Source organism: Gouania willdenowi, chromosome 9 (genome assembly GCF_900634775.1).
Source record: "Gouania willdenowi chromosome 9, fGouWil2.1, whole genome shotgun sequence".
In the NCBI taxonomy this organism is placed as follows: Eukaryota; Metazoa; Chordata; class Actinopteri; order Blenniiformes; family Gobiesocidae; genus Gouania; species Gouania willdenowi.
In genome coordinates this window covers 26056209-26071406 of record NC_041052.1, presented here as the reverse complement: position 1 = coordinate 26071406, position 15198 = coordinate 26056209, and the positions used below count along the sequence as shown (strand labels likewise).

General features: G+C 39.1%; 1 protein-coding gene across 5 annotated transcripts in view; it reads right to left on the bottom strand.

The window, feature by feature from the left end:
- Positions 1 to 15198, bottom strand: part of ep400 (E1A binding protein p400) — a 30805-nt gene that overhangs the window by 12058 nt on the left and 3549 nt on the right. For 2 of the 5 annotated variants that reach the window (XM_028456459.1, XM_028456460.1), the window contains exons 4-28: positions 13720 to 13804; positions 11362 to 11762; positions 10970 to 11257; positions 10670 to 10855; positions 10418 to 10558; positions 10220 to 10298; positions 10028 to 10065; positions 9883 to 9940; positions 9721 to 9804; positions 9455 to 9568; positions 9180 to 9367; positions 8918 to 9095; positions 8683 to 8819; positions 8434 to 8603; positions 7723 to 7897; positions 7484 to 7620; positions 7187 to 7373; positions 4937 to 5103; positions 4648 to 4835; positions 2936 to 3217; positions 1753 to 1926; positions 1422 to 1574; positions 1164 to 1228; positions 774 to 1063; positions 259 to 461 (exon numbers count right to left, since the gene is read on the bottom strand). In XM_028456459.1, the coding sequence (XP_028312260.1) occupies positions 259 to 461; positions 774 to 1063; positions 1164 to 1228; positions 1422 to 1574; positions 1753 to 1926; positions 2936 to 3217; positions 4648 to 4835; positions 4937 to 5103; positions 7187 to 7373; positions 7484 to 7620; positions 7723 to 7897; positions 8434 to 8603; positions 8683 to 8819; positions 8918 to 9095; positions 9180 to 9367; positions 9455 to 9568; positions 9721 to 9804; positions 9883 to 9940; positions 10028 to 10065; positions 10220 to 10298; positions 10418 to 10558; positions 10670 to 10855; positions 10970 to 11257; positions 11362 to 11762; positions 13720 to 13804 (4168 nt within the window). The remainder of the gene's footprint in view (positions 1 to 258; positions 462 to 773; positions 1064 to 1163; positions 1229 to 1421; positions 1575 to 1752; positions 1927 to 2935; positions 3218 to 4647; positions 4836 to 4936; positions 5104 to 7186; positions 7374 to 7483; positions 7621 to 7722; positions 7898 to 8433; positions 8604 to 8682; positions 8820 to 8917; positions 9096 to 9179; positions 9368 to 9454; positions 9569 to 9720; positions 9805 to 9882; positions 9941 to 10027; positions 10066 to 10219; positions 10299 to 10417; positions 10559 to 10669; positions 10856 to 10969; positions 11258 to 11361; positions 11763 to 13719; positions 13805 to 15198) is intronic. The other 3 variants (XM_028456461.1, XM_028456463.1, XM_028456464.1) reach the window with 3 other exon arrangements.

Sequence of the window (15198 nt, the reverse complement as noted above, 5' to 3'; positions counted from 1 at the left end):
ACAGTAAATAAAGTTATTTTTCTTCGTAATCTGTGCGTTTGTACTTAAAAGGTAAAATGTGAAACAAATGAAAATAGTAACATTTAAAAAGAAGCAAGCTATTAATCTAGATGGAAATTAAGTGTGCAAAACAAAATAATTTTAAAAATAACATTTGCAATGGTATTGTCGTTTTTAAGCGGCAAAATGTATAATTGATATACACTTACAGATTATGTGGTTTCTGATTAATCAATTTTAAAAATATGATGAGCTTACCAGAGTCCATCTGCATTAACTGCAAGTCAGGAGGACAGACGATGTGTCTGGATGCTAAGCGATGGATTACATTTGCGTAGGGAGCACAGACCTCGAGCAGACGGCGATGACAAGACTTCTGTTCAAGGCTGTGTGGGACCGGAGGGTTTGCTGCATAAAGGTGAGGAGCAGCAGCAACAACTGGAGGCACCACACATGCCACCCTAAACAATGAAAGATTGATACACCAACCTTCATTTTTGATTGCAAAAGGTCACTTAAATTGTGGGTTTGCCTCAATGCATTAAAGAAATAAAACCCAAGTCTTGATTAAAAAAAAAAAAAAAAATGGACACAAAAAAATTTGAATTTTTACAATATATGGCCTAATAAAGTGCTAAAAAAAAGTGCTTTGGTTGAATTTAAAGTTAATATGTATGCTAAAAATGTTTAAAAAAAATGTTATTTCATCAAGAAGCAAAAAGTGCATTATTAATGGCATTGTAATGACACATGTTGAAGATATATTTAAGTACCTCTTGACAAGTCTGCTAATAGCCTCCATGTTGCTCATCAGAGAAAGCAGAGGAGACTGTAGTATAGAAGTGGTGTCCACGCAGCCTTTTTGGGCCCTGAGGCAGCTCTCTCTGCCCACCCATCTCCAGCCTCCAGCAGTCAGAGCAGTGTGACCTGAACCAGAGTCTAACGTGCAGGCTTGCAGCAGGTCAGCCCCATACAACACTCTACGGCTGCAGCGCTGCTCGTTTGCTTCAAAGAGCCGACTTAAACGCTCTTTTAAGTGCTGACCTTTTTCTTCTGAAGACTCCTGGTCAGCAAAGAGGCAAGTGAAATAGAAATAATGAATTATAACCACATCGGCTGAACCTAACAATACATGTAGCAGTTTGAAAATGTAAAGCACCTACCTGGGGGCCTGCATGAGCTGCAGGAGTATGTTTGTTTGTTGCCGACATAGCATTTGTGGTTGTACCTAATTGGTAAAAAGAAAAAAATGCTGCTTTATCAATTTGCCCCATTATATACAAATGTTTTAAGGTCAGAGGATAGGTAATGATGTAATATTCTTAACACCATGTGTATTTTAAGATATTTATTCATAATTTCAATGAATGACTACTAAAAAAATAATTTCAAAAGATTAAAATAAAAATATGACTAGTCACCTTGCTGAGCTGAAGCTAAACCAGGATGAGTGGTGCCAGGAGTAGCAGACGCATTGGACGCAGGCACAGCCTGAGGAATTGTTTGCATCACCATGGATCCCTGAGGCCTGATGATCTGCTGCCCTGGAGCAGAGACTATCTGCAGGATGTTGCCTTAACAAAGTGAAATTTAAAGAACAATGATGAGGATGTGTGTGAAATAGCATCAAATGTATTGAAATTAAGGTAAATTAGCCTATCACAACAATAATAAAGCTGCCAACAGTAAGCAAACATGAATATGACATAATGGAAAAAGGTAGATGAAGTGGGACAATGGGATGGACATTACCGAATGTACCTTGGAGCTGGAGGGGCTGTCCAGTGGTAAGCTGGCGAAGCTGACTGGGGGACAAAGTGAATTTGTTTCCCTGAAACTGCAGAGTGACAGGAGTCTCAGGTTGAGAGATCCGACTCTGAGCACCAGCTATATTGGCCAGCTGGGCAATCTTCACTACATCTCCACCTTCAGTGAACAGAAGCAGCATAAACTTTGTTTAAAAAGAAGAAAAAAAAATCTGATTCCACTCACATTTTCGAGGTTACAAAATGAACATTGTGTTTAAAGGTTGAGAAAGACACCAAACATGCAGAACCAGGGTGGAATATATAGTGGGAGAGCTTCAGCTCCTCCAAAACAGAATTAAAGCACATTCTGCTTTTATAATCACTGACGGAGAAAAGGAAAAAATGGCTTTTAGGTAGTCAAGTGACACAGAGATATACACTTTAAACATCAAATTAAAAATAGGGACTTTAAACTATCTCACTTTGATTTTCAACTAATTAGCAAGAAAAATTTTTTTTTCCCAGATTCCTCTTTGACAAAAGATTAATAAAAACAAGAGTAACATGACCGATTTATTCATGTCATCTCTGAAAAGGTTTCTCAGTTCCTATAGAACTGGAAGGAATTTAACCTGTGGGGACATTTACACATGCTTTGCAATGAGATACAATGCAGATAAATAACCATGTCAATAGCAAAGAAAACAAAGAACCAAATGTTTTGGATTTCTCCCTGTAGCTCAGCTGATGCAAGAGACAAAAAGAATATTAGTGTGTGAAAAAAAAACTGGAAAAAAAAAAAAAAAAATTTTTAAAAAGGAGAACATAATAAGGTTAAACAGCCTGGTGTTGTGTGGTCTAACACCGGTGCTTCATTCATAGTGATCATGCAGGTTTTAAGGAAGAAATAGTGGACTGCTGAGGCCACAGAGTGCTGCTGATATGTTTACAGGTTTAATCTTAATGCATCATAATTTCAAGAGGTGTAAAACGACTCGATACTAGCAATAAAATCCAACTGCTAAATCAACTTTGAAGTAGTCATTGCTGTACATAGTTTGTGGTCAAAATAAAGACTGAAATCATATCAGCAGTGCCTCCAGTAAAGGCCTCAGTACAGAGCAGCCAGTAGTGCTGTGCCAGAGGTATAGGGGAAATGCTGAGAGAGGGGATGGCAGGCCACTTACTAGGCAACCGTGCCTGGGCCTGGGATGTAAGAACCAGCCTCTGAGATAACAGGCTGGGCTGTATGGCATGGCTGGGGGCTACAGCTGGTCTGGGGACATGTGTTAGCCCAGGCTGGGGGATGGGAGCCAAAGACCCCATAAGTGTGCCTGTTAAAGTCTGACCCAGGGTTACTGGTGCAGCCCCCAACACATGCTGCCCAACGCCACCGTTTCCACAGGACATTACAGTGTTTTTGCTGACAGGAGGGGTCGGCTGAGCCCTCTGAGAAGCTGTTCCAACCACTGTGAAGTACAAGGCAATGGGGGACCGGGATTGGTGTTAGAGGAAGTTGAACTTTAACTCAGGCAGTATGATCATACATTTTTCTTTTTATGGTCACTCAGCAGTGGAGGGCAAACAACATACAGTATCACAGTTTAAGAGAGATTATCTTCAAATTCATGCAAAACATAAATTTGAAACAGACAAGATGATTAGATTATTATGAGATTCAAACATTTAAAATGTTGTTACATTTGATCAGTTACAGCCAAAAGAAAAGTTTAGATAAAAATCATTAACTCCTGCCACGTCCTTTAATGAAGCCCATTAATTTTAAAAAGACAGGAGCATTATAGCAAGAGCGTTTCAAAAGGGCTATGTTAAAATCAAAAGACACTGTTTCAGGCTTTCTTTATAGTGGATTTGTTTCACAGCGTCAGCTAAGAAAATAAATGCACTACATTGCAGAGTAAGAGAATAACACTCAATATCAGCATACCAGATACTGCACCTTGAAGGAAAGAGGTAAAAAAAACTATTACGTCAAATGAAAAACCATACCATAATGTTAAAAGCAGACAAAATTGCTTTCTATACACATTAAGGTATCACTGAATCGAACATCTTATTGTGTGATAATGAACACCAGCTTAGTCTGATGAGTTCATATAAACCACAGCCTGAAGCCAGAGAACAGACACGTCTTCATCAGCAGAACCGTGTTCGCAATTATGTTTAAATCCTGCCATTGCTGCATTTAGTGGATTGCCACAGTGGCTCTCAATGTTTTAAAATCAGGTCCCTTACAGGGAAGCATGTTCCGTCCATTTGTATACGACCATACTCAAGCCCCCAATTCATAAGCAATTACCCTTTTTATCCTGCACTTGTTTGTGTTGTGTTATTCCACTTCTTTCAATAAACTATTGAAAACAAACAAAACACTGTGTCCTGAATGCATCCTAAAGTGTAAAACCCAGTGACGAGTACAATGGTTCTTAACCTCCGTTCGATCGCACCCCAGGAGTTCGATGAGTCAGTATCAGGGCTTCGACAGGGGTCAAGACACACACAGAGAATAAAAATGTGTTACGCAAAATACATTTCCATGATAATGAAATCAAGTTTCATTTATCGTATTACTAAGAGTTCAGTGCCTCCAATAAGGTAAAGAACCACTGGACTAGTACATGTATTTTGTTTTTGTAAATTAGAGGAGCAAGACGTACCCCATCATATCAGCAATGGGGCACCATCACAATTCAGTTAAATTTAAACAAATATTTTAGCCATGTAGTATAACATTAGATTGCCTTCTTATTGTACAAGCAAATTAGGTGTACAATCAATACAGTCATAATGAGGTAGTACTCAAATGAAGGGTCTCCACAGGAGATCATGTAGTTAGTTAAATAACCAAATTTAGTGTCCAACGCAGCAGGATTCTTACCATGGGAAGTGGGTGTTGTTGGGGCAGTAGTAACTGGGGACTTGCCCCTTGCCTGTCCTGACTGGATGGTGGTGGAAGGGGTGGAAGTTGTAGCTGGTGTGCTGGTTGGAGGGTGCTGGCCTGGTGTGTTGGCGATGGCAGCAAGGCGCCCTTCAGGCTTTGTGCCATACTGGACAGGCTGGAATAATCTACATGAAGACATGAATACATTTGTGATGAAAGTGCCAGGATAAATATGACATTTCAATAATTAACTTTTTTTTAAAACTTTAAATCAAGAGTAGGTAACCTCATTGGCTTAATAGGATATGGCTTTGGTCTTGAAGGTGGTTCTGGAGCAGTGTAGATCTCCTCAATAAGCTGCTGAGTGATTTTGAGCTTGGGCACCTCCTCAGTCTGATATTGTGTAAGTCTATTCTCATTATTAATCAGGTCAAAGATGGACAGGTTCACAGTCTAGGAACAACATATAAAAATGACAAAATGAAAACAGGTTAAGTCATTTTGAATACAAACATTTTAGAAAACAAAACAACACCTGATAACTGATCAATGCTGGACACCTCAATGCACTTTTACTCGTTAATAATCATAGTTGACCTAATGTACTAAAATATTTAATTATCAGTGACAAAATGTTTAAAATCTGTTATGTAGAATATCCTTCTAAACATAAATGTACAGCTCTGAATGAGGAAGGTAGGTACAAATCTTACGTTACATTTCAGATCTCGAGAAATCCCCGCCTCCATAATAAAACAATTGATAATGAAATTGATTTATTTTACAACCATAGTAGTAATTAGTCTGAAGCAAATAAAACAAGTTCAGATGAACTGAGGCCAGTCCCGGGAAACGTCCAAATAGCACGTACCACGTTCCCGAGAATTCAGTCAAATGACTCGGTTCTATCGAGTTAAAAAAGGTCTCTGAGAGACTCTTGACATTCGCTCATAGAATATCCATGTAAAATTACAGACCGATTCAACGAGAATTAAGGGAGGAGTAGTCATTTGAAAAATGGGGCGCCTCGTGGCACATTTGGAGTAATGGGCCCCATTCATATAGTGGTATGTGTAAATAATTCGGTACCACCAACTGTCGCAATATTTGACTCACAAATAAATGATAAAACAATTAATGGAAATTGTTGAGGCATTATCATATGTTGAATTATCTTTGAAACGATATATCACATGACTGTGTTCCCATAAATTTGGAAATTACTGGAAATGGGGGTTGGGCCCCTGGGGCCCATTTCAAAAAGGAGCATCTCATCAAGCACTTTCAAATATCAGCTCATTCACACTCACAGCACAATGAGACAGAGCTGCCAGGCAAGACACTAGTCAACTATTGGGAGCAAGTTAGGGTTCAGTGTCAAACAGACAGGTATAGCCCTGGGATCTAACCCCCAACCTGTTGATCATACTTTAAGAAGAACCCTCTGCCACATGAGACACGTTCACCCAAAACTTAATAGAAAAAAGATTGTGGGCCAAAATCACTGGTGCTAAATGCAACACTGGCACTTTTAACAGCCAGCTGATAAATATTCTGTAGTGTGGCTCAATCACTCAGGATGAATTTCTAAATAACTGAGCTGTTGTGCTTTTTTAATGCTGCTGTTGTAAAGACTGCATAGCATCTCTAAGAGAGGAGGGGCCAATCTACCAAGTGTATAAGTGAGAGACCGTGTAAGAGAGCTGTGTTTGTCAATAAAGTCAACAAAGAGCTGTCACGTTGGCTCAGTACTTCCAACTCTTGTACGGCTGAATGAGTTTCATGACGGACCAGTTTATAAAACCCTGTGCCATCTGTGTCTGTCATCTTATTGAATGGGGGTGTGGCCTTTGTGCAGTTTGTGTGAGAGACAAACAGGGGAGATTCAGAAATAGCAGCAACTATCTAAATGGTAAATGGACTTGATTTACAGGATATAGCGCTTTATCACCACACTGAAGCAGTCTCAAAGCGCTTTACATATCAGCTCATTCACCCAATCACTCTCACATTCACACACCAATGGGATAGGACTGCCATGCAAGGCGCTAGTCAACCACTGGGAGCAACTTAGGGTTCAGTGTCTTGCCCAAGGACACTTCGACACATAGTCAGGTACTGGGATCGAACCCCCAACCACTCGATCAGAAGACGGCCCGCTACCACCTGAGCCACGGTCGCCCTAAACTAAACTAAAACTTTTTCTTAAAATAAGTTTTAAAATCAAATCATATAATTATAGCTGCTATCGTCTTTGTCTAAAAAGCCCAAAAAAGATATCTCTAGATATCACCCAGGTCTATGTGAACCAAAAAGTTATAGCTCCAATAAAGTACCAATAAATTGTGAGTAAATCACACAAAATCTTTTAATTAATCAACATAGGAAATGTTAATTTTTGCCCTGCAAATATGGACATAACTGATACTTTTACTTATTGATATCATTTTTGTCTCAACATTTAAACTACCTCCTATTTTACAATTGCACTATAGAAAAGAAATAATAGAAAACCAGAAAACAAATAAAAGCACACCTTGCTTGAGTCATTGTGAAGAGCTCCCAGGACCAATGATGGCACATTGTATGGCAGAGAAAGACAGTTAAAGGAACCACTGGTTTCTCTGGGAAGCACCAACTCAGGATGATTGCACACTCGCTGTAACTGCATCAAGACCTGAAGTACGCTGACAAAATGTCCAGTCTTTAGAGCCTCTTGAGCTCTATGGGAACACATTACAATGGTACATTTCATTATAACAGTTACAAAATATATAAAACTACTTGTATTTTATATCACAGTTAAACTACAATTGTGGAGCATATTGTTGACCTTGGTTGAGTGAGAATGTCCTCATAAAGGTTCTTTTGTCTGCTGGAGAGACGACACTTTAAAATGTGCTCATACTTCTTGGGCAGCTGTTTCTCTACGTCTCTTTTGGATCGTCTCAGGATGAATGGCTGAATCATCTGTAATAATAAAAAATTAGAAGTGATGTGCAGTGCTAGAGAAAACAGGCAAATCCTTGCTTTATCAATGAAATCAGAATCAATTCCAGGATCTTCACTCACCCTGTGCAAGCGGATGACCAGTTTGTGACAGTAGTCCTGGTTCTGGTCTGTCCCAGCCTTCACAGGAAAGTCAGAGTAGGGTCGAGTGATCCCAGGCAAAAGGAAATGAATCATAGTCCATAGCTCTTTAAGAGTATTCTGTAGAGGAGTGTTGATGAGGAGGATCCTCTGCTCACTAGGAAAAAAGCATACGCAATTTGCTTCATCAATTTAGAAAATATAAGCATATCGGAGATTATCAATACATTCAACATTCTTGTTTAAAAAAAAAAAAAAAGTCATTGCCTGCAGTTCCTCTGCTTTAAAAAATAAAAAGGGCCAAAGAGGCACATTGACATATCCCATATTCAACACATGTCAAACTGAATACATTTCCTAAGAGCAGAAAATAGGAAAATGATTCATGGAACATTAAATGGCTAATTTATTTAGGTTTTACAAAAAACAGTTAAAAGAAAGTGAAGGTGCAAATAAGGATTTTGAAATTTAAATTTGGGCAATCAAACTTGCAATCTTTAGTTAAGGACAGGCAACGTTTAAAATTCTTCAAAATTAATAAGCCTGTATTTTTGGTCCTACAAATAAAATGTGTGAAATGTAATATTATTTTTAGTATAATGCAAAGCTCCATATTTAACTATGGAAATGCGATCTTTTTAAAAGCCCCTTATCTATCAAGAGTCAGTGAGTAACACTTTTCATACAGCTTACCTTTTAAATGAAAAGATAGTTTCCCAGTGTTTCTCTGTCATGTTTTTGATGAGTTGCACCTCATCCAGAACTAGATGTTTCCACCTTCTTTTCAGAAAATGACTCTTGTCTTTCATAAGTAGCTTGTAGGATGTCACACATACATGGAAGCTGTTGGCTTCTCCCCACCACTATAAATCAATCACCAATCATTCATTAAAATGTAGTGGTTTCTACATCTAGTTATGTTAAATATGATGATAATGTTACCATTCTCTTAGATCTGCGCTCCTTCCTGTTGCCAAGGTACAGAAGGATTTTAAGACCAGGACACCAGCGCTTGAACTCCACCTCCCAATTTAATAATTTGCATGTCCTTACAACAATAAGATGGGGCCCCCAGATGCCTGTTGAAACCAAAACCTTCATGTAATTCTCAACATTTAGTTAAATTAATGACAGTTTTAAAGTTTTACAAATGTCTTCTAACAGGATTGAGACCTACCCTCTTGGCCGGCCAGGTGAGCCATGAAAGCCACAGTCTGCACAGTCTTGCCGAGGCCCGTCTCATCTGCTAGGATTCCATTGAGGCGTTTCTTGTGCAGATTTACCAGCCAGTCCACACCAATTTGCTGATACTCTCGTAAAGAACCATGTAACAAATGAGGAACTGGATTTCGAGCCTTAAAAAAAGAAGTGATAGAAAGCTAATGATATAAAAAGCTTTTTTTTTTATATATATGTGAAGATTGAGGTTCGGGTCTTACTGATGAAATAGTTTTGAAGCTGCCTTTCGGCAGGATGAGCTCTGTAGCAGCAGCCACTTCGGCTATGTCTCTTGCAGGCTTCCCATTAGCATCAAAGGAAGTGGCTTTTTCGGCCCGATATTGATCCACAGTAAGCAGGGAGTCGATCAGCACAGCCTCGGGTGGACTTCCGAAAGGACCCTCCATTTCTAAAAAGTGAACAATACTTATTGATTAAACCAACATCATTCACAAACTGTCAAAAACTGAGGTTATTTTTCCAGCCACTTAATTACCTTCATTCTCCTCCATTTCGTCGTCATCACTAGGAAGACTTGGCTTAGGCCACTCAAAGCTGTCAGCATAGGCACCCGTGTACTGTTTGATCAAAACCTCCAGAGGCATCTCAGCTGTAGGACGAAAACTAGAGCATTTTAGGGAATAGCACAGAAACAAATGCATGCATTGTCTGTTGTAATTAGACAATACGCTATTACACACAAAATACACACAATTTTTCCTGTTGTTTAAAGTAAGCATTAGAGATACTAAAAGTATGTACCGTCTTTGGCAAGGTCAACCAACTCTGCCTTGTGGTCTGCATTGCCTTCCATTATCTCCTGTTCCTCAATGGTGTTCTCTTCATCTGTAAAACAGAAAACCAGACACCAGTTACTTTAATACATAAATACTAAAAGTTGATGAGAAAAACTAAAACACTTACCTTTTTCATCGAACACAGATAAACTTGATTTCCTCTTCCTGCTTGAAGAGGGCCCCTCCTTAAAAAACAAGTACATTCTTTTTCTAAATGATTTGTGATCAAATGTGGGCTTTGGCTTTTATTATTAATGACAAGCAGGACATACCCCTTTATCAGCTTTCTCCCAACTTGACAGGCCTGAGGCTGTTATACAAAAAATGAAGATTAATATAAATACAATGGATTAATATAAAATTTAAAGATAAAGCAGATATATTAAGTACACTTCTGATTATAAGATTGTTGCTTTGTTGATATGAAGAGCTTATGTTCTAAGCAGCTTTTCAATGAGCTGTACCTTTGGATGAAGCCTGTTGCAAACTCAGGGCTTTCAGCTTCTTTTCATAAATTTCAAACTGAAGTTTAATTTCAACAACCTGTCAGAAAAGAATATTACATTTCAATGTGTAAAAATAGAAATGTCTTTTTTTTCTTTTTAAAAAGACAATTTAAAGTAATCTGTGTTATGACCTGAATAAAGTGAAAACATACGTACCTGCTCAATATTTGACCAGAAGAACTCTACTTCTCGAGCAATTGTGGTTGCAATGTGACGAAGATGGGTTTCCCTTTCTTTCCTTGACCTCTCTTCACTTTTCTTCTGATCTTGATAATATCGGGCACATGTGCGAACAAGCTGTAAAAGTGGCACAAAAGATGTATCTTATTATTAAAAAAAATCATCATCTTGAAATGAAACTTCTTATTTTGCTATTCTATTTCAATTATCTTTGTATATGCACTGTACCTTCTTGGCTGTGGCCTCCTTCCACCTTCTCTCCTGAGCAAAGTCAGCTGCCATCCATTGCATTTCCTCCAGAAGGTAATCCCACTGAGACTTTGGACGTGATGCATCCATGAGCTTTGGGAGGCGACTGGCTGACCACTGACCTTCTTTTCTCAGTTCAGAGATGCGCTGATGGACTTGACTCTCCTGTAAAACAGAGAACCAGATAGAAATTAACCTGAAAAACAAAATACTTCCAGGGAAATATACTTGAACTTTGCTTAGATATGTACATAAATTAGATGTCAGCATGGCACTCACCAACTTGGCCTGCTCAACTTGCTTGTCTTGAGAACTTTCCTGTGAGGTCTGTGTGTTTGTAGTTTGACCAAAGCCACCTAATGTAACTGAAGTTATGCCATTGGCTCCAGTCAGCTTGGACTGAGTGCTGGGGTTGATGTTGGAGCTAACAGGACGGCCAGGATTAGCAGGATGGGAGATGGAAAGGGAGTTGGGAGCAGGAGACAGTGATACTGTTGAGACTGAGTTGGTCACAATTCTCTGGATGGGTTGATTTGGCTCTGTGCCAGGACGTGCCAGTGCTACCGTCTGTGGCAAGAGGAGAAAAATATTTTAAAACAGGAGAAGCACAAAGTAAATTTTAACTCATTCAATGAAAACACCAGCATTTTATTTGTTCCCTACAGACTGACCGCTTGCCCTGACTGTAGAACAGCCTGGGTTTGCTGCTGCTGCTGCTGGGGCTGCAGTTGGAGATGAAGACTTTGCTGCATCTGCTGCTGAAGTTGGGCTTGCAGCTGCACATGTGGGTTCACACTGGCGAGGACAGCTCCACCCGTTTGAACTTTCACTTGTGGCTGGAGATGAATGCCAGGCTGCGATGCATTATCCACTAGCTGAGCCTGCTGAGAGATTGCCATGGGGAGTCCAGCCATTTGAAGGGGTCCTTGAGGCATCCTGCTGGGCAGCTGCGGAGGAGGGGTGTGCAAGCTGGCTGCATTCTGTACAGGAGGTCCTTTTGAATGGTCATACTGTTGCTGGTTCTGCTTTTGTCCAGCAATTTGGACCAGTTGAGGAGTAGGCGGCATCCCGCCTGTATACAGAATAACCAAAGCATAGGATAGATAGAGGCAGCATGGGAGGCAACAGACAAGAGAACAGTTAACATTTGTAAACCCCTTTACCTTAAGTGAAATATTCATGATGTCTGTTTGTCAGTTTGTAAAATTCTAGAAAGACATTTATTTTTATTAGCCTGCAGCTATGATTTATTTGAGAGACCCCCTAAAATGAGTTACTTTCAGTTATTTTTGTTTGATAAGATAACGATAAAACTGAAATTTTCATTAAGTTACAATTCAAGCTCCAGCCTCTACAGCTTCTCAGAACCTTAAATTAGGAAATAGATGTCCAATGATCATTTACAGTATCATACTACGTTCTAATGATTTGAGTGGAAACTAATGAAATTAATACGGCAAAATGATTACAGAAGAGATGAAATCAATATGAAAATCTACATGTCTCTCAAATTAAATACTACTTTGATTAATGCAAAACCAAAATATTGCATTTTTAATGTTGAGAGAATGCGGTTGAAAACATAAAAATTTACATGCAACAGGAAAGGTAAGAGAAAAATGTTACAAAGAAATAAAGGATAGAAGATTGAAAATAGACAGGGAAAAAAAAGGAAAAGAACTACTTTGTAGACACTCAAAAAAAAACACCATATGTTTGGCATGCATGAAGCAATGTCATTCTGGCAGTAACCAGGGCATCTAGGAGCCGCACACAGCGACAAAGCACACGGGTGAGCAAAAAGACACACATGGGGTTTTGCAGACAGCAGGTCTGAGCGGAGCTGTGCACACTAAAGCAGCGCCTGCCTTACCTCCCTGCACGCCACACCACCTTGCCTAGACGCCACCAACACCTGGCCCTGACACACCCACACAATCGCAATAACCTGTGCCGTGAACAAAACTCCTCCAAATGATTCCCCTCCTACTTAGAATGAGGGAAAGAAGCCAAGTCAGAACAAAACGTCATGAATTTACATGAAGTAAAATCAAAAGACCATGGGTAAAAAAAAAAATTCTTGAGGATTGATGCTGGATGACTTATTTCCCACAATGATTGACATTTGAAGACAAATAGACTTGTAACAGAATAACAATGAAAAATCGAAAAAACAAAAAAAAAACAATGCATGAATGAGTTTCTCTTTAAAAAGAAATTCCGATAGGTTTCCCACTTCCTGTGATCCACCTCAAAGTCTGCAGAATTACTTCAGCACTGGAGAGTAGGTCCACAAAAAAGAGACAATTATCAGAAACAAACTCCAGAAACGAAGATGAATGCGAGGGGTGAACAAGAGTTGGAACGAAATACAAAAAACAAAAAGACATGACATCTTCCCAATGAGTGGGTATGATCTGTCGGTCTTTAGCTGTCTTCTTCCCCTTGTATTCTCACAGAACAAGGTGGTTCTGGTGCAGCTAAACCTCATCGTCATGCTGAGAAATCCAGCAGATGCATAGAGATCAACTTTGTTGATGCTGCTTGGAGTTTGTTTGAAGAAGATGAATGTTGTGATTCACTTTTATGGATCCTCTTAATTTCAGGATGGGCACTGGTCCAGCACCATCGAACAGTACACAGAGCAGCCTGGTTGTAGCACTCCTACCTTGCGCAGTTGGCATAAGCTGCTGGAGTGGAACGCCAGGTGATCCTAAAGGAGCTACACCAGGATGTTGGAAAATCAGCCCATGGCGACCAACGTCAATCCGGGGCCTCTTAGCCTGATCTGGGATTCAAAACACACAATACCCTCATAACGCAAAAATTGCACTCTGTACAGAGCAATGACCTCCTGCAGACCTTACAGGTCACCTCTCCTTCCTTGGTTTAAGACCTCAACACAGAGCGCTAGTAGAAGATGACAAATATCTAAAAGCAGAAGCAATTAGAGGGAAAAGGAAACAAACAGAAAACAAGGCATACAGGGAGAAAAAAAGCAACATCAGGGACCTTTGACCTTGCCCTACCTGTTTGGCCCATAGCCTGTTGCCTTTTAAAGGTTTCCATGTCTCCAGGATTTGTAAGTGTACCAGCACCAGCTCCCTGGTGTCCCTGAAAAAAAATTGAAATGGTAGTAAACACATCTGACCGTAAAAAATCCCGATTATTCGCATCTTGTGAATTTGTAAATAACACACTGAATGATCAAGTCGTATCACAGAAATTATGTTTAATCTGAAGCAGTTACATTTATTAAAGTAAAAAAATAATAATTTCAATTGTTTCACAAAGAAAAATCCTGAAAAATGTAGTTTTTGAACAATGCAGACTTCAAAGGTTGGGGTTTTGTTAAAGGTGTGTTTTTAGCAAAATTACTTGTTTTTCTTTAAAGGAAAAAGCAGCTTTCTTTTTTCAAATCACTATAATTATCATTATTAATTAAAATATTGCAGCAATAACCCTGTTGTTATTTCCAGTCTGGAGGTCTTGCACGCAGGCTTCTGCAGAGTGACAGTGTGTTCACTCACAGTCAAAGCAAATGACCAGTCAGCTAGGAGTGTGACGATATCTAGATACGGCGATATATCGCGATATTTTTCCGCATGATGGATTATCGATATGCTCCTGCTAAGTATCAATTTTTTTTTTCCAAAACCTTTTCTGCTTTTTTACTAAAATGTGCAGGTACATCTTCACAGAAATTTTGTCACTGTTTGTTGAAGGAACCAATATATTGTTTACTGGGATATTGCACTATAATGGTGTCACTGGTAAGAAAGACCCTATTTTTTGTTTACAGAAAGCACTATTGGAGATACATTTACATTGGTATGTTGACACTTATTTACAGAAATATTGCACTAAAATAGTGTCAATGTTCATAGGACACTTTTTCAATTTATTGTCTTTCAGACATATAAAATGAAAATTGTATTTTTTCACTTAATCTTTTTTTCTTGTCATGTCAAAAATTTAATGTAGATTGATTTCTGACCAATATATCGATAATCGCAGTATCGCCATATCGTGAGATAATAGTTATCATGAGCTTTGTATCACGTATCGTGAGGTGCCCAGAGGTTCCCACCCTAACAGCCAGCTGTGACTTACAGAGGAGCAGTGGACACGTTAGCGCCACATACAAAGCGCTTTTGACTTCCTTGTGGGTAAAGTCCCTGATCTTCGCCCACCTTAATAGGACAGCAATTTAGATATCCCATTTAACAAAAGCCTCTGTAACTTTGTTGTTAGTTTGGCTGGATATTAGTAGCTGTTAGCTACAGAGTTGATCTTGTATTGTATAGTTTTAATAGGTCTGGGTGGTATACCAGTTCATATCAAATACTGGTATATATTTCTGTTATAATATGAATTTTTAACATGTCGCCTTACTGGTGTATTTTATTACACAACTTTCAGAACGCTATGCTGTGCCGTGTTTCAGACTGGACCCTTTTCTTAGCACTAAAATAGTATAAATAGTAAATAACTAAAAAAAGAATGTA